The sequence below is a fragment of the Chionomys nivalis genome, chromosome 17, assembly GCF_950005125.1.
Source record: "Chionomys nivalis chromosome 17, mChiNiv1.1, whole genome shotgun sequence".
NCBI classification, from domain to species: domain Eukaryota; kingdom Metazoa; phylum Chordata; class Mammalia; order Rodentia; family Cricetidae; genus Chionomys; species Chionomys nivalis.
The window spans coordinates 50,054,318-50,079,874 of NC_080102.1; the positions used below are offsets into that span (position 1 = coordinate 50,054,318).

Consider the following 25,557-nt stretch of genomic DNA (forward strand, 5'->3'; position numbering starts at 1 on the left):
AGTTTCAGTTCTTAGTTTTACAGTGTGCTGTGTTTGAGTTTGAGGGAGATGTCCTTCCCTAATGATGGGCTCATATACAACTATTTACCCAACATAATTATGCCTTTATTTAGTAACTTAAGTGTAAAAAAATAAGTTGGCTTTCTATTTAACTTTGAATGCCTACTTGTGTTCTCAAGTCTATAGGCTACGTAGACCAGAGCTACTATAAAGTCGTGATACTTGTTCCTCTAGGATAGTGGCTATTGTGCTTCCTAGTGTCCTCATGTGACCCCCAACCCTAAAAACATTTCGTTGCTACTTTGTAACTATAATTTTGCTGCTGCTCTGAGTCGTAATGTAAATATGGTATGGAGGCATCTGATATGTGACCCCTAAAGAGGATGCGACCCCCAGATTTAGAACCACTGCTCTAGGAGCTTTGAGCACTAGGACAGACTTTCCAATGCAGTATACAGTTTGTCACATGCATTGAAAGCACAGTAAGGAATGACTTAAATTTATGTTCTTGGCTTTTGGAGAATGTCATGATGATTGTATCAGGGTCCCCCTACCCAAGTAATTTGTGTATTTTAAAAATAGGGCCTCACTAGTCAGCCTTGGGTGGCCTGGAACTTATGCTACCACGAGAATCTAGGTTCTGTCTTTTACAAAAAAAAAAAAAAAAAAAAAAAAAAAACTGTTGAAACTTCAGAATTGGGGTACTAAACTTAGGGTGGGGGTTTCTCACTGAGCCTTTGCATTATTGAAGCCGGGTGATTCTGTTAAGGATGATGGATGGGGCTGTCCCCCATAGAAATCTCTCATATTGTCTTAGGCCTTCAGTTGTCTATGGCAGTGGTATTCTCTCACAGAAAACAATCAGAATTTCTTTACACATTGCCCAGTGTCAGGGTGGGAAGGACAAACTGTCCCTGGCTGAGAGCCACTGGGATAGTGTGGTTTCTTGTCTTCAGTACCCTGGCAAAGCTGTTTAATACAAGGTGGTTAGAAGCCTGCTTCTCTAGGGCTTGCCTAGCTGTGGCAGGGAGTTGTGGGGCCTCTGAGTAAAGCTGGCTTCGCAGCACTCTGCAGGTAACTTGGTGTCTGCTTCTGCTCCTGCCTGCTCTCTGGGCTCTCTCCACTTTCTAGGCTTTAGCAACATTTGTGTGGCCACTTTCTAAAATAGCTTTGTATTGTTCATATTCTTAGTTTTCCCAGAACTTAAGATGACAGAATTGACTATACGTTGAAAGTTATTAGTAAGGTGTTTTTTTAATCAGGAACAGCTTACTTTTAATAATTTTTATAAACTGATATTAAAACAGTTTAAATAAATTAGCTAGCTAAAAACTAAATGTAATTAAACTTTGGTTATTGAACCTACTTACATAATAATGTTCATATATTTTCTGGCTTATGTTTCTACTAAAAATGGTTCCATGCAGCATTATGTGAGTATCTGAAATAACAAATGATGATGACTTTATCTTATAGAGGTCTATTTTAAACAAAACAATTGTTCACATACCTTATACCGGGCTCTGGATCAGTGCTCTGAATTAATTGATTTCTAAATTCTTTTAAATGGTGTGAATGTTTTAGGAGTGTCTGCTAAATTTCCTGTGTATAGTACTCTCTGGGCTGTCTCTTAACCGATTGATTGCTCTGTGGTAGCTACATACTAACTGTAATAACATTCTGGGTATTTATATTATGATATGTTAAAGATTTTCAGCAGCAGAAAAGATCATGATTTACACATTGCCCAGTGCCAGGGTGGGAAGGACAAGACTGTCCTTGACTGAGAGTCACTGGTGTAGAGTGACTTCCTGTCTTCAGAACCTTGGGAAGAGTTATTATTTAATATCACCTGAGGTACTCAGAAACCTGATTCTCTGGAGCTTGCTTAGCTGTGGCAGGGAAGTTTGTGGAGCCTCTAATTAAAGTATGTTTTTGCCTTTTTCAGCATTTCTGTGATCATACTTACAACTGACTTTGGTGTGGCCTAGACTGCCATATATGCCGTTATTTCATTCCACATTACATTTAGTGTTTTGTGGTGTTACTAAGAGGTAGATTTAGATGTTACTACTACAATAATATGATGAGAACTTTCAGAATAAAGTACGTATATGGCTTTCCTTATTACTTGGAAACACATAAGCTAGAGAATTACATCTTGTGTTGTTTCTTGTTCTATATTCAATCTTGCCATTGTTATAGGTAAAGAGAGATCCATCCAGTCTTTGAAAACATCAAGAGATACTTCACCCTCAAGTTCTTCAGCAGTCTCTTCATCCAAGGTTTGTTGCTTTTCTAAAGTTAGGTAGAACTGCAATGCGAAGATGATGGGTTGACCAGCAAAACAATATTGTGTGTACGCAGGATGCTTAATGAACCCTTTGAAAGCTTGAATTTTAAATCTTCTCTACTTGAAAATATTACAGAGGCCAAAATAAATGATCATTTTTCTCATTGATATTTCTCCATAGATTTTGCTACGATTGTTATTTGCTGCTATAGCCTTTGCCATTTTTCACCATAACCAAATGGGCTACATATTTAGATAGGGTGTGTATTCACAGGATTTGCTTTTATTTGGGGCATTGAGAGCATAGGCAAAAGTTTAACATGTATATAGAACCATTCAATTCTTGATATGCAGTATAACCTTTTACTAACCCATACAGAAACCCATACACAGCTAGGTTTAAATCTCAATTCTATAAGAGACTGAAGCTTCAGAAGCGAAAATAATTTCCTCCAAGTGGAGCTGCCCCTAGCATACCATTCTTTATTCCCAGCTTCTCAGGATGTGTTGGAGCGATGGAGCTGATGTCTCTTCACTTTGTTTCCTTTATCAGCCTCTCACCCTTTCTCATGTTCATAACTTGTTCCAGATGCTCTCTCCTTTTTGATTTCCTCTTAATGTTTTTGACATTTTAGCAGGAATAGTTACCCCCTGTCATTCTGCCGTTGGTCTACAGGGACAGCAGTTTCTCTGCTTGAAAGGAAAAAGTGATTTTTCTGTGATAAATCTTATCACTGGAGGACCCCCAGAAATCTGAGGATTCTGAAGTGTCAGGTGGTTCTTTGTCCTTCTGTGGCATGGCTAGACTTGAGGTTCTTGCCCTTGCAGATGGTTGACAGATATTTTGCCAGCCATAGAAACCAGCTCTCTGAAAAATTTGTATTTGGTATTAAAATTGGACTTGACCTCATAGTAACTCAGGCTGGTCTTGCTAATCCTGCACCAGTGTCCTGAGTTTTTAAATTACCTTCTCAACTGAGGGCTTTTTCTCCCAAACATTATGGCTTTGGGAGTATATTTTTTCGGGGTTTATTAGAAAATAGTTCTGTGTGATAATTTATCAAGTGCACACACTCAGTAACAGATAGACAGATAGAATAGTTCCCGTGGCAGGATTGCTTTACATTTTACAAGAACTCCTAAGTCGTTAGCTTGGTTCTGCTCTATAGCTCTCCTGAAAACATATACTTTCTTTTTTAAAATTATAAACATACATTATTTTCTTGAATATGTTCTTATTTTCTTTAAAAAAAATTTTGTATTTCTAATAATATACTGTCTTATGGTAGGTACTGTTTTAACCTCCTTAGCTGGGTAGGCATCTTATGCCAGTGATCCCAGCACTTGAGGCCTGAGACAAAGGGGTTTCATAATCATGAACTAACTTTGGCTACAGATTGAGACTCTTCCTTCAGACAAACAAACCAAGGGATAAAAACAAAACCTTCTGGATGGGTAGAAGATTGGAATGAGGGAGTTAAGCTTATTTAGTGGCTGTGGAATATACTTCCGAGGTAAGTTTCAGGCTTTCTCTCTTTGTCTTCTGAAGACTTGATAATTTTGGTCTGTGGCGTGAGCTGATAACAGAGAGATTTGTAGAAAGTAAGTCTCAGCTGTATTGTGTGCGTGGGAGCCGTACACAAAGCGTCAGCCACTGGTTGACTTGTGTCTTGCAGTATACAAAGGCAGGGAAGTTTAGAGTTGCCTATGGCTGGCTGCCTTCTTCCTTTGGCTTTTTAAAAAATTATGGTTTTTAATTACACACATGTGTAGCTGTGTGCATTTGAGTGCTAGTGCCAGAGATCAGAGGTTTTCATGCTCTGGATCTGGAGTTACAGATAATTATGAGCCAACCACATGGGTACTAAGAACCAAATTCAGTTTCTCTGGAATAGCAGTGTGTACTCTTGGCCATTTTAGCCATCTCTCTAGCCCCCAGAACTATATTATGCAGACCCATTTCCCAGGTGGGAATCTTTGAAGACCACTGTGGTGGCCTCTCTAGGCCAAGTGTCTGTCTTCTGAAAAGCTTTCCTAGGTGGTTACGGGTATCTTAGAGAAAAAGGCTCCTTTTACAATTTCTGTTCACTTTGCTTTTGTTGATTTCTTGTTATAAAATGACAGGCAACTTTTTGAAGTCGTTCCTGGCTTTATCAGACATGCAGTTTCTCTGAGTAATTAAGTCAAAATAGTCAGTATATTTGGAGCAAAAATATTTTTTTCACAGTGCTGTGTATGCACACGTGTACAGACTCACACACGCACACACAAACACACATACACACGATAAAAATAACCCATGGCCTCCTGTCCCTTGGTGAGCTTGATCAGGTCTGAATGAAGCTCATGTGCACTTTCTATCAGTGTTTGTTAGTGAGTTTAGATAAATTACTATTGTTCTGTTTCTTGTTTTTCTAATTTGAGGTAATGAGGCCTGCCCTGCTCCCTTTGGTGAATTTCTATCAGAATGTTCTTTGGTTTGTAGAAGTACTTCATTCATGTCAGTGCACCAGTACTGCTGAGGTGGTTTTCTTTGTTTCTTTTGTTGGTTTGTTTTCACTGGGACTGTATATTAGACAAGGTTCTCTGGAGTATTGGGTAGAGCTATTGCAGTGTGTACATATTATGAAAAGTTTAGCATGCACTATCTTGGTTTATGTGATAGTTTCTGGGTAGTCTGTAAATGGCAGCACATTAGAGAGACTTAGGACCTGGGCTTCTAAGTGCCTCAGTGGTCCTAGACCAGTTCTAAGGCCTAAAAGATTCCTGGACAGTTGCTGATACTAACCCTGTCATGGAAGGCCAGAGAAGTCGGGCTCAGATATCTGTGGAGGACAGCAGCTGCAGCATCACCCTTTCCTTGGAGCTCTTCATGTTTGGGCTACTGTTTGAAGGCCCATGAGTACCACTTTCTCCACCTGAGTCAGTCCTTTCTGAAAGCAACCTTATTGACCCAACAGAGGCATTTTTCTTTGTTGATACCATATCCCTTCAAGCTGGAAACCAAGATTAATCATCATACTGATGTAAGATTAGAAAAGTTAAGAGTTAGGAGCGATTGGGCCTAGTTGGTAAAGAGTCTTCCAGGAAATAGGATGGAATCAGAGGGCCACCATGAAGGCTCCAAGGAAAGGCTTTGTAACCCGTGCTGTGCTGCTGCTCTCGTTTGTCCACACGCAGGCCCTTACTGGGATTGAGAGCGACCCAGAAAGACCTTTTGTTTGTCTTTGCTTCTTCCATGAGCTCACTCATCTTCCCAAATTTGTCTCAGTACAGTAGATTTATGGCCGTGAACATGGGAAAGAAAAAGTACAAGACATTATTACAGACACTTTTTAGGCCCGTTATCTTTATTCTCACAACTGCTTTGTAAAAGTAATTAAGCCCCGTCCAACAGGTGATTAAACCATACTGCATGCCGAGATCTGCCTGTAGCTTCAAAGCCCATGCTCTGATTATATTGTGTTCGGTTAGAGAAAGTATGCCAAAACAATGAAACTTAAATCTTTAAACTCTTGTGCAAGAATGATTTATATGATTTATCACAAATTATAAAGATGACATATTTGGGCCATTCTCTTGAGTTAAGAATTTACCTTAGGAGTAGAGAGATGGTCTGGTAGTTAAGAGCATTAGCTGCTTTTCTAGAGGACCGGGATTTGATTCCGTGGTTCACAATCCTCTGTAAATCTAATATTCCAGGGGATCCAGTGCCCTTGTTCTAGCCTTAGGGGGCAGCGGGATCACATGCGAAGCACAGACTTACAGGCAGGCAAAACCCACACACATTAAAATAAATAAATCTTTTTAAAGGATTTACTGTAATAAAATTTAACTATTACTTTATTTCATTTGAGCATAATTAAAGATAAAAATTATAATCAATATGATGTTGTTTGTATCCTGGATATAATTTATATGTATTTGTCATGCTTTTTACATTGGCCCATTAGATGAGGTCTTGAAGTTTTATATAAATGAAATTCTGAGTGATGTATAGTCCCTGTGTCCTTTAGGAATTGCTATTTAAAGGGATTCTGGACTGAGTTTTGTGTCTTCCTTTGTAGCTATGGCTGGCCCGGCACTTTCAGTTCTCCTTCCTCACCTTCCTTGTGCTAGGGATGAACACATATGTGTTATCTTGTCTGGCCCTCTGCTGAATGTTTTTGAAGGAGTGAAAAGGGGGTATACTCATCTCATTGCATTGTGATTCCTGGTGTTAGAGGCCTTTAAGAATACTAACAAAGATGTCTCTTTATTTATGGTAGGTGTTAGACAAACCCAGCCGGCTAACCGAGAAAGAACTTGCTGAGGCAGCAAGCAAGTGGGCTAATGAAAAGCCAGAGAAGTCAGATGGAAATAACTTGACTGAGATTTCTGAGTTCGAGGTATTTAATTTCAACTTTGTTTCACACCTGAACATTTTGTCTTGATTTTAAACTGGGTATAAGTCCTGTGTGGTACCATACACCTGTAATCCCAACATATAGGAGGTGCAGGCAGAGGACCATCAAGGTTGTCATCAGAGCAAGTTTGAGGATAGCCTGAGATGCATGACGGGGAGAGCAAAGCAAAAAGAGTATAAAATATTTGCTCTGTTCTTGTTCCTCAACAGGTAGTTGATAAAATATCTTTGTGGGTTATTGAATTTATTACACAAAGTAAGAGTGTGAAAAGTATATTTTTGAATAATTTTAAAGGAAGACTTTTTCCTTTGCTCTTCCCAACCCTTTTTGCATTCTGGGGTCAAACCTAGGGTCTGTCTGTAGTGGGTTTTTGTTTTACTCTGGGCGCCTGCCACCCAGCTCTCAAATACATGGATGATTATTCTTAACTTAGTTTGGCTTGTTTCTAGCCAGCTTTTCTAAGTTAAATTGTCCTGTTTTTGTTTAACTACATTTTGCTTCTGGACTTTTTACTTTTCTTTATTCTATATCTTTCTTCTTACTCGGTGGCTGATTGAGTGGCTGGCCCCTGGTGTCCTCCTCTCCTGCTTTTCTAGCTCCTCCCCTTCTATTGGGCCTAGATTTCTCCTCTGTTTATTCTCTCTGCCTGGCAGCCCCACCTATCCCTCTCCTGTCTATCTACTGGCCATTCAGCTCTTTATTAGACTAATCAGATGTTTTAGACAGGCAAAGCAACACAGCTTCACAGAGTTAAACAAATGCAACAGAAAGAATGCAGCACATCTTTGCATCATTAAACAAATGTTCCACCACAGCATAAATGAATGTACCACATCTTAAACCAATATTCCACAACATCTGTCTGTCTGTTACATTGCCAATCCTCATGGAAGGTTTTGTAGTAGGTGAGATTAAATGTGTATAACAATAATAGTATACTAACCCGTATCTTCATGCATGATTAAGGAATCCTTTCCCACGTGCCTGTTATATAATGTGCATAAGTCAAATGGGTAGATTTGGAGTCCAGAAAGACTTGTTTATAAGTGTTTGAATTTTCTATCTTTTGTTTTTGTTTTTTTTGTGTGTGTGTGTTTTGTTATTTTATAATAATAGATATTTTTGAATATTAAGTAAATATTAAGTAAATCCATCAAATATATCAAGCCGTTATCCTTAGCCTTTAGAAATACTTGAAACATAGACAAGAGAAATCTTGTATTATTTATTTAATGTAATTTTTATAATTTAGACTTAATAGCTTTTTTGTTTGTTTGTTTTTTTTTTTTTTTTTTTTTGGATTTTCGAGACAGGGTTTCTCCGTAGCTTTTGGTTCCTGTCCTGGAACTAGCTCTTGTAGACCAGGCTGGCCTCAAACTCACAGAGATCCGCCTGCCTCTGCCTCCTGAGTGCTGGGATTAAAGGCGTGCTCCACCACCGCCCGGCTAGACTTAATAGTTTTTATATTAACAGTAGATCCTTGTACTTCAGAGGTCGAATTTGAGAGTAAGACTGATTTCTTGTCTACTTAATATTTGGGGTGGGGTGTGTGTGTGTGTGTGCATGCATGCAAATTTTAATTTATACGACTACGTTCTACTCATCTGTCTCTATGTAAGATACATAGGCTTGAGAGAAGAACAACCCAGTGATCGTTGGCAAAGAAAATTGACTCTCTCTCTCTCTCCCTCTTCCTCCTTCTCTCTCCCTCTCCCTCTCCTGCCATCAGCTTGCAATATCAACTCTTCTGGGTATGGGACCTTTGATCCCCTCTTCTGTCCCTGTCCCTGATGGAAATTTGACTGTCTTGTTCTTATGCAGTCTTATTTAGGTAATCAGAGCTGCTGTGAGTTCATGTTTGTAACATCATGTCCAGAAGACAGCATTTCAAGCCTACTTCCCATCCTCTGGCTCTTAGTCTTTCTTTTCCATCTGTGGAGGTGTTCCCTGAGCCCTGGGGAGAGGGTTGATAGAGATATTCAATAATCTACAGTGAGCACTCCCAATTGCTTCTTTCAGCACTCTGAACAATTATTAATCTCTGCATTGACCACTACTGCAGTAAGAAGGTTCTTTATCAAGATTGGGAGTAGCACAAATCTGTGGGTAGAAACACAACTTCTTAGAAAGCACTTTTTTTTTTTTGAGATCAATTTACAAAGTGGCTGTTTGGTTACACGCCCATCAACAGTGTATAAGAATTTCCATTTCCCCACATTATACCAACATTTCTTGACACTTGTATTCTTGATGAAGGCGGCCATTTTGGCTGGGTGAGAGAGAACCTTGTGGTAGTCTCATCTACATTTTCTTTATTATTAAGAATACTGGTTAGGTGGTGGTAGTGCAGATCTTTAATCTTAGCACTTGAGAGGCAGAGACAGGCAGATCTCTGTGAGTTCAAAGCCAGCCTGGTGTACAAAGTTAAAGGACAGCCAGAGCTGTTACACAGAAACCAAAAAACCAACACCCCCCCCCCCCAAAAGCAAAAAGTACTGAAAAAAATTTTAGTGTTTCCTAGCCATTTGGATTTCTTTTGATGATCATCTATTCAATCCCATAGCCCATTTTAAAATTGAGTTTTATGTTTAGATTCTTGAATTTTTTGTGTATTCTAGACATTAAGCTTCTTTTATATTTATAGCTGGCGAAGATTTCTCTCCCGTTCTTTGGGCTTCCTCTCCTCACTTGGCAGTTTCCTTTGCAGAACAGTGTTTGGCATTTGTCAGTTGTTGACCTTATATTTCCTGCACTGCCTAGCTGGAAAGTCTTTACTTGTGCCGGTTCATAACCATGTACTCCTTACTTTTTCTCCTAGCACATGGGTTCTCAACCTCTGGGTCATACATAGTCTTTGGGTAGTCAAATGACCTTTTCACCAGGGTTGCCTAAGACCCTCAGAAAACACAGATATTTACAATTCACAACACCAGCAAAATTACAGTTATGGGGTAGCAATGAAATAATTTTATGGTTGGGAGTCATCCAGCATGAGGAACTGCATTAAATGGTGGCAGCATTAGGAAGGTTGGGAACCACTGCTCTAGCAGTTTCAGGGATTCGGTGCTTTTTATCCTGTTACTTTGCTGAAAGTGTTCGTCAACAGTAAGAATCTGTAACTCTAGCTGATGCTCTTTTCTGGCCTTGTTGGCTATTGCACTGATGTAGTGCACATATAGACAAGTAGGCACATAGACATATGTAAGCCTGTTGGGCATTTGATTGATTAATTGATGTGGGAGGACCCAGTTTGCTTCAGGCAGTGACTCCAAAGAGGGTAGTCCTGGGAAGAAGGCAGGCTTAGGGCTGGAGAAGATGGCTCAGCAGTTAAGAGCACTGCCTGCTCTTCCAAAGGTCCTGAGTTCAATCCCAGCAACTGCATGGTGTCTCACAGCCATCTGTCATGAGATTCTGGTGCCCTCTTCTGTTCTACAGGCAGAACATGGTAAACATAATAAATAAAATATTTTTTAAAAAAAGAAAGAAAGAAGGCAGTCAGGCTGAGCACCCAGAAAGCAGTGTTCCTCCAAGACTTCTGGTTTGGTTTCTGCTTTGTCTTTCCTCAGTGCTGGACTGTATCAGAGTTTGTAAGTCAAATAACCCCCCCCCCAAAAAAAAAGTGATCATGTTTATCAGGGTCATAGGAAAGCAAACTCGGTAGTCTTTAGTTTTTTTCTATGCAGAATTAAATAGTTTGCAAATAAGGATAATTTGACTTCTCTTTCTGTTTGTATCTCTTTTCTTCCCTTTGCTTGTCTTACTGCACTACACTGAATAGAAGTGGACTCACCGGACACCCTTGCCTTGTTCCTAATCTTAATGGAGCTCTGGGTTTTTCCTCATTTACACCATTTACACAGCCTCTTTTCAATTAGGGTTGGGTATTTATAGTAGCAAAGGTGGGGGTGAGGGATTTCTAAGGTTTAGGACCACTGATTGGCTACCATTTGTCTAAGGGTGTTCTGGTGATAAGCGATGGGTGTGTGCTGTCTACAATGGTTGGAACGTTAGGAATTTCCTTTGGATGGTCTGTTACTGGGTGGTGCCTGGGTGGTGGTCTTTCTCAGAACCAGGTATTGCCTCAAGGTAAAGTACTTACCGGCCTCTGTTGAGCGGGGTTGTTCAAATCTCTGGAGAAGAGCAACTGTTGACACCAACGTTTATTACATTCTGATAGAATGCAGGTTGTTGGTTCTCGGGATTTGTTCAGTGTCTTAACATGTGGTCAGTTTGGGGGAAATTTCCACAAGCTGCTGTTAAGAATAGGTATTTAGTGTCTGAGTGGGCTGTTCATGGATGCCTGTTAGATCTGTTTGATTTATGATCTCATTTAATTCCAGTGTCCATCTGTTTAAATTTTGTCTGGATGACCTGTCTGTTGGTGAGAGCTTGGTACTGAAGGGAGTCCCCACTGTTTGGGGTTAGTCTGAATCAGTCACTGTTGGGAAAGTGTCTAACAGAAGCAGTCATTGCTGCAGTCTCGCATTCTTCTCAGTGGTTTGAGGAAAGTCATGGGCTGTTTAGCTGTGAGTGTGGAGTGTGTTCCTGTGCCTTCCCTTATTGTGATTCTTTATGTGAGCTTATGCTCTCATATTTGGATTTTTTTCTTAAGTGGTCCATATTTCCTGAATAGATTAAGAAATAACCATAGTACAAAACCTTTCAGCCGTAAATTATTCTGTATTTAGTATATCTATTACATTTTAGAATGTTATAAGGCTTAGTCTCATCAAAAATTATAAAAGTAGCATTCATATTCTCTAGCCTTCATTACATATCATGACATACATTTTCTTTTCTTAAAATTAATTAAATAGCACTTCCTTTTAATATAATCTTCTCTTACTGACCACGTACACTGTCTCATATACTCAATGTCCTTTAAGAAAATAACTAAGGACTTCTTCTGTTTTCAAGACGGGATCCATGGCTCCCTTATTTATCGACCAGACAGAAGAACCCGAGTCAAACACAACAGATGGCACAGAGTTGTATGAAGACAGCCAGCTTAGCAGTCGCTCTAAAGCCATTGCATCAAAAACCAAAGAGATCGAGCAGGTAAGAATGCAGTCTTCTGATAGACACGCTCTTGGTTTGTGCCACCCTAACGCGTAAGTATTCACATTTGTCTATTCCTCCTGTAACTCTGAAATTCCGCTGAGTGTGTGTAGAGGCTAGAGGCCACCTCAGATGTTCCTCAGGCGCCTTTTTTTTTTTTTCCCTGAGACAGGGTTCTTAGTCTAGAACCAATGACTGGCCCACATTGGCAAGCCAGGAAGGCCTAGGATGCACCAGTCTCCGTGTCCTTGCAATTTCCTCGTGTTTGGAGATGGGCTCTCATACTGTAGCCCTGGCTGGTATGGAGCTGAGACAGTCTGAACATTGCCCTCTTTGCCTGTTTTCCAAACACTGGGTTACTGGTATGCACTACTACATCAGCATCTTTTCCCTTTAAATTCACTTGACCTGTATTTGTTTTCTTGTTTTTCTTTACCATAAAATAGACTTCACAAGAGCCAGAGACTTTGCCCTGCTGGGTGGTATATCTCTGCCACTTTGAGCAGTGAGTCGTGTGACAGAGACTTTGTCCTGGCAGCAATGTATCTACAACTTAAATCAGTGAGATAGTGAAAGTGGGGAGGACAGAGCTGATCGGGAAGCAGAATTATCTTGGGTGCATGAAATCAGTCTTTCAGTCAACCACTTAGAGGAAATCAACACATTACTGGAAACTCAAAAGCAGCTTTACCTGAAGACCGTGTGGGTTTGCAGCAAGAAAAACCAGCTGAGCATCAACTGCATGGCAGTAGCCTAGGCCCAGAGAGGCAAAGCAGGTGAACTGTGCCCCTGTCCTTACCTCTTATATGTGGCAGGTTTTTTTGGTTGGATGATGATTAAAGCCGTAACACTGACAGTGACTTTGAGTGGTTCCTGGATCACTTAAGATCAGAAGTGGTCTTTGTTACTGTCAACCTCGTTAAGGCTTCATTCTTAACAGGGTTTGATCAAGGTGCTATTTAAAAGGGTCAATAATTTAATAATGTTTTCTTTTCTTCTTAAGTTGTAGCTCGCTCTCTTCTTAAGATTTATTGATTTTTATTTTATGTGCTTTTGCATATGAGTGTTTTGCTTAAATGTATGTCTATGTACCACATGTGTGCCTGGTGCCCTTAAAAGTTTGAAAAAGGTGTTGGATTCTCTAGAACTGGAGTTATAGGCAGTTAATAAGCCACTTATGTGGGTGCTTGGAATTGAAACTGGATCCTCTGGAAGAGCAACTAGTGCTCTTAACCTTGCTAGCCCCTAAGTTACAGGTTTCTTTGTTTGTTTTGTTATTTTCGAGACAGGTTTCTTCTCTGTGTAGCCCTTGCTGTCCTGGAACATGCTTTGTAGACCAGCCTGGCCTCAATTTCACAGATATGCCTGCTTCTGCCTACTGGGTGCTGCTGGGATTAAAGGTGTGGGCTACCATTTCCTGGCTGTAGTATTTTTAAAAACAAGTTCTCTTAAGAATGTAACTTGGGGCGGCAGAGATGGCTCAGCAGTTCTCCCAGAGGTTCAATTCTCAGCCACCACAAAATGACTCACAACCATCCATAATGAGGTCTGGTGCCCTCTTCTGGCCTCCAGGCAGACATACAGGCAGAACGCTGTATACATAATAAACAAATAAATCTTTAAAAAAAGAATGTAACTGGAAGAAATACTTAATGAAATGCTAAGTATTTTGCCATTTATGAATATTTTCACTGTACTGTTGTTCATAGTTAGTCTCTTAGATTGTGAGAAAGTTATCAGTAGGGTGTATAAACTAGCTTGATGGTTGGTGCATTGAAAATTGTTTGGCATGAAGCTAATCTTTACAAAGGAAAAGAAAAAGTCTGGTGCTATAAAATAGAAGCTACGTGGAGCTTTCTCTTTCCGTTAGACACTGATCTCATACATGGGCAAGAAGTAAGGCCAGAATTCCCTCAAATTTAGGAAGCTAGCACCTGATAATAAATGTATATATAAAATGATTAATTTTCAAACAGAGGAAATAATTTTCAAGATTTTTTTCCAATAAGGATTAAATATCAACGACTAGAAGGTCTGTATAAACAATATGGTGACTACATCAGTGTTCAGTGATTCCTCTTTACATTTTTTTTCATGTATGAGCGTTTTGCCTTCATGTGTACACCACAGGCATACGTGGTGCCAGAAGAGGGCATCAGATCCCTAGAACTGGAGTTAGAAACAGTTGTGAACCACCATGAAGTGCTGAAATTGAACGCAGGTCCTCTGGAAGAACAGCCAGTACTCTTAGCTGTTAAACCATGTCTCCAGCTCCTTGGGTTTTGAAACCCAGGTCTTTTAATTGAGGCAATATTATAGTTTAAATAAAAATTCCCCTTCAAAATTTCTTGGTTACCACATAGCAGTTCTTGAAGTTTAAAAGCAGGCACATGGGGTAGACTGTAGCAGAATCACCTCGTGTGGGGATATATTCTTTTGATGTGTGCCACATTGGTGTCCCTGGACATTGAGATTAGAACTAAACGTGGTTGAGTGCTAATAAATTCTCCATTCAGAAAATACTCACTTGTGACTAAAGTGCTGTATTGTGGAGATGAACAATTTCAAACCATCCCACTTTCATTCAACATTCTGGGGTACGTGTGGTTTACCTTATTACCCTGCACTTGTGGCCTCTTTATGCTTTGGATCCTAGGCATTCTACACATACACACACCACGTATACCGATTATCAGTATCAAGGTTGGTTCATCTTTCATGCTAAATTTTTCGTCAAACCTTCTACTTCAAAAGAAGGAGCGGAAGTATGCTTGAATTCTCTGACTTTTGATTAGGACAGAACGGATCCACCACTATGGGCCATCTTAATGTCCAAAACAGCAAGCAACTACACCCCAAGTCAGGTATGTAGCCATACTTGTTAATACCTTCAGACAAGGTGGAATAGGCTCACATTTTTGGGCCTCCACAGAAATTCTATTCTGTTCCAAAACTATATATTAGTTTGCTTTAAACTCCATGTTCTAACCATTTTTTAAACTGGGCTTTTTATTAGCTTTTCTGCAAAGGTTAGACTGGATAATCTTTGACTTTTTTTTATTTAAATCATATTTGATGTTCAGAGCTCTTTTGTGTTATGAACCCAATGTGTTTGGTTTGTTTTATTATAGCACTGGGAAGCAGACCCAGGCCCTCGCATGCTAGACAAGTACACTGCTGTTGAGATGTGTGCAGTCCTTTGTACTTTCTGTTGCATGGTATTTCACATTTAATAATAGAATTTTATTTTTAATTTTTAACCTTCTTAGTAGACACAGGGATCCTTTACTAAAATGAAAGACTGTTTTGAAGAAACCCTCTTGTATCCTGGTCATTAGTGCTTACTGAGCCCTCGAGTGGAACATGCATTCTGTAGTACCAGATCAGTTTCTCTGTGTTGCAGCTCTACAGTGTCTGACCGTAGCTCCCTCTCACTCGCTCCTGCTTCTTCTCTTCGTAGGGCTAAATAAAGGGCAGGCGAATGACCGGTTGTCCTGAGAATGTGAGTGAGAGTTGTGGACATGGGAAGAATCAGCTTTTAGTTGTGATAGGTTAAAATGAAATTCTTTTCAAATAGAGGAAGCTCTGTCTATTGTTGGATGTGTATGAGAGAAGCATTTAGCCTACCTCACATAGAAACATTCTCTGTTTTTCCTTGTTATCAGACAAGTTACAAATGTTCTTAAAAGTACAGTTCTCCCTCAGTATCTTGTCTAGCCATCAAGTCTACCCAGTTGTATTTAACAATTCATTACCAGGTACTTCTTCAGACTTTGCATATAGATTTAGTATGCAAAGATTTCCCTCAGAAAAAAAAAATTGCATTTCTAAAATAATTAAAAATAATTTATTTTGGTCAAATTTTTAAGTTTTTGAAATGTATAATTTACCGGGTAAATCTCATTTTTTGGTATTACTATGGGAACTTGTTGCTGAAGTATTGGGGTGAGGTTTTCATTTGAAAAGAAGTAGCTGGGACTGGGGGTATAACCAAGTGGATGTAGCTATAAAGCATGCATGGGGCACTAGGTTTGCTTGCCCCAGCAAATCTTAAATTTGGTGTGGTGATACATGCCTGCTGTCTGAGCACTCAGGGGGTAGAGGCAGTATATAGATAGTATAAATTCCAAACATTTATAAGAACCATCCTTTGAAAGGGTACAGGTAGATTTTATCCTTGGGGATGCTGCTCCAAGGTGATGCAGAAAAAACTCTTTAGTCAGAGTGTTCCAGTAGGATTAGGCCAAATGCAGGCTGTTCCCAGCCAGTGCTGGTGTAAGAACTGCTATCCAGTTCTGTTTATTTTAAGCCAGCAGTTATCTTTGTTGTTAAATAAAACATTAAGGACATTTATAAAGTGCTGTCTGGTTGCCATTGCTTTCAGGACCCCCTTGCACTTTTGTTAAATGTAATTTTTTCTGCCTGCATGTCTGTCTGCAGACCAGAAGGGGGCACCAAATCTCATTATGGATGGTTGTGAGCCATCTTGTGGTTGCTGGGCATTGAACTCAGGACCTCTGGAAGAGAAGCCTGTGCTCTTAACCACTGAGCCATCTCTGCAGCTCTGGGAATCTTTCTCTTAAAGTGCTCTCTGTATTGGAAATCCCAAGTGCTTGTGCTAGTAGTACTTGCCTATTTCTTTGTAACTCTGGGGTGATGGTTACTTTGGATTCCTTCTTGGTAATATTTTATAGCTAACGCTCATCTGTGTCAGGACTTGGACCCCCTCGCCTCTTGTGCCTTCTGCTCTTTCCTCTCTGTGGAACCCAGGAGGGCCTTAACCGTTTACCATTCCTGGCTTACTCTTTTATTTCCCACCTTGTTTTCTCGATGTCCTCTTCTTTTCTCTCTTATCATTTGTAATTTTTCAAAATGTAAAAGTTTACTATGGAGTACCTTGCTTATTCTGGGTGACTCTGATCTTGTTTTCATCTTATGTTTAGCTTTCTCTTTATCTCTATATAACATTAAAAATGATTTCTTCCGGGACTAGAGAGATGGCTCAGTGCTTTAGAGCAGTGACTGCTCTTCCAAAGAACCCAGGTTCAGTTCCCAGTACTCACAACTGTTGTAACTCCAGTTTCAGGGGATCTGACACTCTCAGATATACACACAGGTAATACGCTGATGTACATAAAATACCAATTTTTTTATGGTTTATTTGACTTTATTATTTTAGGTGCATTGGTGTGAAGGTGTCAGATCCCCTGCAACTGGATCTTCAGACAGTTGTGAGCTGCCATGTGGGTGCTGGGAATTGAACCCTGGTCCTCTGGAAGAGCAGTCAGTACTCTTAACCACTGAGTCATCTCTCCAGCCCCAAATAATTTTTTAAAAATAATTTCTTCCTTAGAATTTTCCGCTCTACTTTTCCCTGATTAAAATTTTCTTGTTTATGTGCTGTCTTTTCTTTTTCAAGATTTAACCACATATAGATAGCATCTCCTGTCTTCTTTTGGCTGTTGTTTAAAAATAGGCTTCATGCTTGGAAACAGCAAACAGCTCTGTTCTCCACAGTCGGTACAGTGGAATCCATTTGTGTTTTATGGAAGACCTTTGTAAAACTGCACTTAGAATTGTGATTTTGTTTCAAGGTGACTTAAAGTCATAAATCAGGTATGTGCAGGGGGTGGAGTGGGGGCAGCCGACTGTGTTACCAGGCTCTCCCTATCTGTCTGTTTGTCTGTCCGTGGGGAAAGGGCAGGGGTGTTGGGACAATCTGTGGACATCAGACTCAGGTTATCAGGTCCGGTGGTGCGTGTCTTCACTTGCAGAGCCGCCTCACTGACCCTTTTTTCTTGCTGGTGTGTTTTTGTTTTTTTTCCCCTCCCCTACTCCTATTCTTTATTACTGTTTTGTGGTTTGTTTCTGGACTCTTTTCTTTGACAATTTTTATATGCCTTGGTATTCCAGGAATATTGGCTCTAGAATCCCTACAGATACCAGAATCCTTAGGTGCTTTAGCCCCCATTGGAAATACAAAGAACAGTATTTTCATGTAACCTGTACATAGCCCCCATAAACTTATTCTTGATAATTTGTTTTTAATGTAGCATTGGCTAGGAACTGAACCTGGGTTCTCTTCAAGACCAGCAAGTCATATCTCCAGCCCCTTCTTTATAATTAAGTAAAATGTAACAAATAAAAAAAGAAAACCCTCAACATGTGGATGAAACAGTAAATCAGATGGAGACAGATTTAAAAAGTCAATCCTAAGCAAGACAACCAACCTACAATTTAAGATTTTTAAGGTGAGGGGCAAATGCAGGGGTGTTTCTCAGCGGCAGAATGCTTGCCCAGCCTGTACCAGCCCTAAGTTTGATCCCAAATGTGACTGACCCACTCCTGCCACCAATAAAACAGGTACAGTAAAACCGTGCTTTGTGGAGTTCCCCAGCAGTTGAGAAGCTGAGATAAGAAGGACATCAGTCAGGGCCAAAGTGGTCACAAAGTCCCATATCGTATTGTCCCATTCGATATTTAGGGAGACACGTTTATTATTTTGTAAACAGGGTTTCTCTGTAGCTCTAGCTGTCCTGAAACTCTCTATGAGACCAGGCAGACCTTGAACTTGCAGAGATCTCCCTGTGTCTGCCTCCTGAGTATTGGCATTAAAGGTGTATACTCATGCCCAGCAGGGAGAACAATGTAAATAAATACTCAAAGAGGAAAAATAAGTTATGTCAGATGTGATTATTTTTTAAAACAATCCATGTCTGGACACATTATAGGAAACTACATCTCAAGAAAATATACTCTGAAATAAAAATTCTTTCTTCTGTTGTCAAAATCAGTTAGAACACATAGTTTTTTTATATTAATCTTCTCACTATATTTCAACCATATAATAAATTAATGAGAAAGCCTTCAATCTTGTGGGTATGGAGAGATTAAATCTAGCTTTGCTTCTATCTCCTAAGTGATCTTTATTGACCTAACTAATGGCAGAACCCAACTGCACAGGACAGAGTGTCCTTCAGATACCTTTTCAGTTCTTTCCAGCAGCTAAATGAACATTGTCAGCCGACTGAAACGGATGCCTGCTTAAGTAAAGTTCCCTTTAGTTCATTAAGATGGAAGTGCCATTGTTGGATACATGCTACATCTATGTAACTTTCAGTGAAAAACACTGGCTGCACAACTCATAAAGCCCAGTCAATAAATGTTTTCACTCTAAGTAATAATCTTACTCTAAGGAAAAGACAAAAACCAAACATGAGTTAAACAAGATCCCTTTATGCCAGTTTCAATTAGAAGTCAACTGAATTACTATCTATCTATCTATCTATCTATCTATCTATCTATCTATCTATCTATCTATCTATCTATCTATCTATTGCTGTTGTTTGGCTTACAGTTAGCCTATAATAAAAGACGTGGTATGAAAAACACATTAGAATAAAGCCTCATTTAGGCTCGGCTTGCCCTTATTTAAGAAACATTTTATATTTTATACTGAATAACTACAGTATCTAAAGTCCCAGGGCTTTAGTTCAGCTGTAGTTTCTGCTGGCTCTTACTCATTTTAGGAAGTTCTCTCATGGACTTGAGATTTGAAATTGTTAGTTTCTATTTAGAAATTGAAGTTCATGTGGCTTTCCAGGGGAAATGTCGACTCTTTGCTAGAACAGCTCAGAACCCAGGAAGATTCTGTATGTCTGCAATTTACTGTAAATGGTCCAGTGTTCTGTTCTGTTTCATGCCTGACCCCACAAGGTGAAAGGCACCATTGACAAGTATTAGATGGGAAACCAAGCCAGAGGAACATTGAGTATAGAGTACATTCGCTGAAGCTGGCTGGTAGGAAAGATACAGCGAACACGCAATGGTGCTTACATGTGAGTGTGTGGGTTGGAGGTGGAGTTTGAACAATTTAGACTAAAGGAGGAAAACACTTTGAATTCTATTAATGGGCAGAATGGTTGAACTTTTAGCATGGACATAATTGTGATCAGTGTGTATTGGACAGTTTAGCTATAGAGATCCTGAATGAGACTGGAGTAGTTTGGAGGAGAGTGGCTATGTCAGGGATAGGGGAAACTGAAGATAGCAGTAATTGCTGAAGAAATTCAGAGCAACCTTTCCTGAGACCAAGAGTGCAGAGAGAACAAGCAGGACATTTTTTTTTTTTTTTTAAGGTGGAAAGAAGATAAGTGGAAAGAAGCAATTTTGCTAAGAGCAGAGGAAATAAGATAGGAGATAGGAAGGAGGGGGGTCCTATCAACATCTGAAGTTCCTGAATTGGGTGTGGGAAGGCCTTAGAATACTCAGTGTGGTACATGCTGATAGAGAAGTCACCAGAGAGGTTTGAGGAGTTCACAGTGGATTGAGTAATTGCAGTTTTGGACTTCTTCCAGCAATTCATAGCACCCTGCAAATAAGGCTAGACAGCAAACCAAACTGCTTAATCAACAAGCTGTGAACCTTGCCGGCTGACCAAGTTAAATTACTGTGCATGGTACCAAGCAGTCAAAGGTGCTCACTGGCTTAGTAAAGAGAGCTGCAAACTCTTTAACCTTTATATGGTCCAGTTCTTGAGCTACTAGATGTTGCACAGTTTAGAATTAAAGGAGCAAGGGACAAAAATAAATTTACACCTGTAACTTAGCTCTAGACATTGATCATAATACATTCAAAGGATGGGGAAAGAAAACATCGCCCTCATGGTAAACATTTTATGCGGGAAATGACCAATACATGTCATAATTTAGAATTCTCGAACAAAGGGTAGTGTTTATAAATGCCTTGGGCCGGGCGGTGGTGGCGCACGCCTTTAATCCCAGCACTTGGGAGGCAGAAGCAGGTGAATCTCTGTGAGTTCAAGACCAGCCTGGTCGAGCTAGTTCCAGGACAGGCTCCAAAGCTACAGAGAAACCCTGTCTTGAAAAAACCAAAAAAAAAAAAAAAAAAAAAAAAAAAAAAAAAAAAAAAAAAAAAAAAAAAAAAGTATAAATGCCTTGGGACTTAGTTTTCCTGGTCATGTGGAGTGCTGGATGTGTGTGCTGCTCCCCAGCATTCAGGCTCGGAACTGTCGCAGTAGTTCTTGGAACCCCTTCTGACTTACTGTACTTAGAATAGAAAGCAAACTCTGAAGACCGCTAGTCCTCACTCTGTCCTCTCTGTACCTTGATCCTGGCAAGGTGACTTACCAAGTGCAGAGACTTGGTTTGATCCTCAGAACCCATGTGATGGTGCACATAGAGACCCGACTCCACAGAGCTGTCTTCTGATGCCAACAGGGGCATGCACTCGTCCCCATCATACACAGTAATGATGATGGTGGTGGTGGTGGTGATGATTATGACAATGACAGTAATATTATAATGTGGGTTTTGTTGGTATTCATTTTCTAAAGAAGACCATGTTTTCATTCCCTTTGGGAGGCCTTGTCTGATAATAGATTTCTGTCTAGAATTTTTCTTTTTGGTTTCTCACATTTTGACTTAAATATTTACTTATGTGCCCAACCAATGTACATGGTTTCTCTATTAATGAATCTATTTTAATTATTTTGTAATGCATTTATATATATATATGTGCTTTTTATGGTTTTAATTTTATTATGTATATGTTTTAGTGTGTATGTGTTTGTAGTGAACATACACATACATATGTGTTCAGGATCCCCAGGAGACCAGCGGCATCAGATTCCTTTGGAGCTAGAGTTACACACAGTTGTAAGCTGCCTGATGTGGGTGTTGGGAACTCTGATCATTTACTTTTCTTAACCACTGAGCCACATTTTTTCCCAACTGAACATTCATGTTTTGTTCGCCAAAAGAGCTCCAATTGCAGTATGTGTGATAGACATATGAGCACGCTTTTAGAAAGGTAGGTACACACATTTGTGTCAGAATTTATTCAGTAACAGCACAGGTACAGAGCTTTGGATGGCAACCGTTTGCCAAGGATAAAGAAGGCACGGGGACACAGCTGAGCAGGCTAGACTCCCTGGAGAGGAGCATCCCAGAGCGGAACTGGAACAGTTCCTTTAAACCATCGCTCCATTTGGCATCATGCAATCCTGTTTGTTTTTACATAGTGCCATCCTGAATGGTACCGTCTCCCCACTTGTTTTGGTCTTGGTTTATTCAGAAGATATAGTAATCATCTTTATATTTATGTTCTTAAAACATTCTCTTTCTGTCCATTGTTAATGGTGCAGACTCCAAATGGACGGTGTCGTACTGCTAAGGTCCTGTTGATACTGTGACTGCAGATACAGAGCCAGCAAGCATTCAGGATGTGTAACAGAGTCCATTTTCACCAGTGGGCTTGGTACCTCTGAAAACGTGTCAATACTCCTTTTTAAAATAGTAGCCTAATTTACCAGTTAACTTACAGGTGACTGGTTTTTATTCAAGAAATAAATCCTGGTTATAATTAATAACTTCTGGACTTTTAAATATCACAGTATGAATGCACTGCTCAAATGGTGGAGCCATGTTATTTGAAAGTTGATATTTTATTATCATATAATCCTGGAAATATGCTTGGACATGAGAGTAGCTTAATACATTTTTCCAGAATGTGTTTATATGAAAAATCTCTGTGTCTGTTCCATCTCTACGAGCACATGGCAGCCCAGTGAGAGGAAAGTTAGAGGAAATGACTGTCTGCCATTCCTTTTGGCTCACATGATAAGGTGGGAAACCTTTGACCCTTATTTTATTTGAAGCGGTCAAATGTTCATCGACACTAGTCCAAACAAAAGGTTTCAGTCTTGATTTTCCCTGCTTTTCTATTCCAAATTTATTTATTTTACTAGTCCTGGTGATTTTGCTAAACAAAAACAAAACAAAGCAAAAACGTGTTTACACCAGTTAGCTCAACTTTGAAAAAAATCTTTTTAAATAGAATGTGCTACTTGTGAAAATACATGTGGCAAAGATGACTAGCTATTTAATTGTATCATCATCTACCCTCAAATTTTATGCGAAATAGTGTGATATTCAGCAATTCTTACTTACATACAAATAGTTATAGCTAATACATTCATTTTTTTTTCTTCCTAGATTCTACCTAAAATCCTTGACTGTAGATAATGTGTCTTCACAGAGGCTTTTGGGCTAGTGAGATAGCTCTGCAGGCATAAGCACTAGCCCTAGCCCGACAGCAGCCTTAAGTCCCCAGACTCCATAGAAAAGCCACACGTGTTGGTGCACATCTGTAACCCTGGCAGTGCTGATAACAACAGGAGGATGTGTGCATTACCGGTCTCCATCACTGCGCCGTTTTATACTGTGCTAGGGTTCAAACCCAGGACATTGTGTATGCTAGGCCAAAGCCACCAACTGAGCTGCATCTCCAGCCCTGGAAGTAATTTTTTTAGTATTTTGTTATGTTTTTCAAATGTAAACGTTGCTGTTGCTGTTCATTTCAAATCCATTTTGATTTCAGTCTATCAATAGTGTCACTTCCAAACTTGAGAAGATTCTAAGAGTCAGTGCTCCTTAAACATATCATGCTGTTTGGTTTTCCATACTGCCTTTACGTTAACAGTGTCTCAGTGCCTTTTTGATCTCCACTTGCTACCAACATGATCTCTCCCCCCGCTTCCTGCCTTCTACACACACACACACACACACACACACACACACACACACACAGATTACTTGCAGTACATAATTCAATGTAGAACACTGTTTAAAGAGGAATGAAGTTTGTACATATGAGTTTATAGCTGTGGGTGTAGACCCTGAATATATATTCCCTCCAGTTCTTCAATAGTTCATTTAGTTTTAATGCATGTCTCATTATGTTGCATTTCACAGTGCACTTCAGGTCCTGAATTCATCAATATACATGTCATGGTGTAGTTTAATATTTGACTATCTTCTTTATATGAAATATAAAAGCTCCACAGATAAACCTTTATCTTTTCTAAACTGTTTTAATGTTTGTTGTTCACACTGTGGTGCTGGAGCTGGAATCTAGGGCTTTCTTTGTACATGCTAGGCCACCACCAGCTACACACTGGTCCATACAGCTTAATTGTAGTGTGTGTGTGTGTTCCTAAATAGTAGGCTATGTGCTAGGATTTGATTATTCTTAATAGTTGAGATCTATGTTTCAGAATGTATTTCTTAGCAACCTCTATGTTTTGGCTGATTTTGTATGTCAACTTGACACAAGCTAGAGTCATCAGAAGAGAGGAAAGGAGTCTTAGTTGAGAAAATGTCTCAAGGAGTAGCCTATCAATTAGTGATCAATGGTATCAATTAGTGATCAATGATTGGTGCCATCCCTGGGCTTGTGTTCCTGGGTTCTATAAGAAAACAGGATAAGCAAGCTAGGGAAAGTAAGCCAGTAAGCAGCAACCTTTCATGGCTTTTGCATCAGCTCCTGCCTCAAGGACCCTACTCTGAGTTCCAGTTACGACTTCCTTCAGTAATGAACAGCAGTGTGGAAGTTTGAACGGAATAAAACCCTTTCCTCCCCAACTTGCCTTTTAGTCATGGTGTTTTGTTGCAACAATAGAACCCTAACTAAGATGCTACATCTGTTTTTGTTAATACAGTGCTAGAAGCAGCATAGGCTACTGTAGTTTTGGTTCCTTTTGCATTTCTGTAGGCCCAAATTAGATGTTTGAACGTGTCTGAGGTATTAACATGTGCTGTCACTGTTTACCAATCTCATCAACATGTTGGATATTGTGAATGTCTATGCCCTGGTTGGAGTTCCTTTCTTAACATACATTTTTGTGTTTTCTCTTTTATTTATTTTATTTATTTATTTTGGTTTTTCAAGACAGGGTTTCTCTGTGTAACAGCTGTGGCTGTCCTGGAACTCACTCTTGTAGACCAAGCTGGTCTCAAACTCACAGAGATCCGCCTGCCTCTGCCTCCCAAGTGCTGGGATTAAAGGCTTGTGCCACCAATGCCCGGCTCTTTCAATTTATTTATTTACTCATTTGTTTTGGTTTTTCAAGACATGGTTTCTCTTTCACTTCTTTAAAAGTGATAAACTTTTTTATTTCCAGCTTTAGTGTTAGACCAGGTCAACACTCATCTGCTGCACTTGGTCTGTGCTCTTCTGTCTTCTGGACTTTCTGCACGACTGGAGGTGTTTCACACATACACTGGCCAGTGTAGTAGTATTTGAAATGTGGCAAATGTTAGCTTTCATGTTATTTCATTAATATACATACAAATGTACACGGCCTCTGTATGGTACTGAGCAGCGTGGTTTTCTAACTGCTGCCAATCCCAATAAACTGTTCTTATGTTTTGCCATTTCAGCCAACATACTTTGGCTGTTAGTGTCTTTGATTTTTGGGCAGCATTTGATTGACAGTTTTCCTTAATATGCAACCCCTTAGCATTAGTGCTGTTGGTTTTTTCTTGCCATTACATTCTTTATTGTTTATTCCATGACTAATATTGATGTGTTTAAATGTCCACACTTTTCTTTTGGCCCCTTTGTATTCTTTTAAAGCATGCTTTTCATTTATTAACTTCTGTTTATGGGAGTGGAAAGAATTTATTTTCTTCATTGTTGCTGATGACCCTGGTATGTGTTCTTTTATTTCTCCAAATCCAGGCTCGTTGTCAGCTTCTGGCTCTGTGTGTCTGTGTCAAGTGACACATGATTCTGTTGGCATAAACATGGAGAACCATGTGGCCATCACTTCACATTGCCACATCTATGCTGCTTCCATTTGTTGTTCTGTTCTGTTTCTGAAACATGGTCTCACTGTATAATCTTAGAGGTAGATTTCTAGGCCTGCCTATAAGAGACTTTCTACTTAGGTTATTGAGGTAAAAGGCTCACCCTAGTGCTAGACCGAATGAAAAGGAG

General features: G+C 39.7%; 1 protein-coding gene across 10 annotated transcripts in view; it reads left to right on the forward strand.

Annotated features, from left to right (window-relative positions):
- The window catches only part of Pphln1 (periphilin 1), an 87,252-nt gene that overhangs the window by 53,516 nt on the left and 8,179 nt on the right, over nt 1–25,557 (forward strand). For all 10 annotated transcript variants that reach the window (XM_057792843.1, XM_057792845.1, XM_057792841.1 and 7 more), the window contains 3 exons: nt 2,206–2,285; nt 6,562–6,681; nt 11,617–11,757. In XM_057792843.1, the coding sequence (XP_057648826.1) occupies nt 2,206–2,285; nt 6,562–6,681; nt 11,617–11,757 (341 nt within the window). The remainder of the gene's footprint in view (nt 1–2,205; nt 2,286–6,561; nt 6,682–11,616; nt 11,758–25,557) is intronic.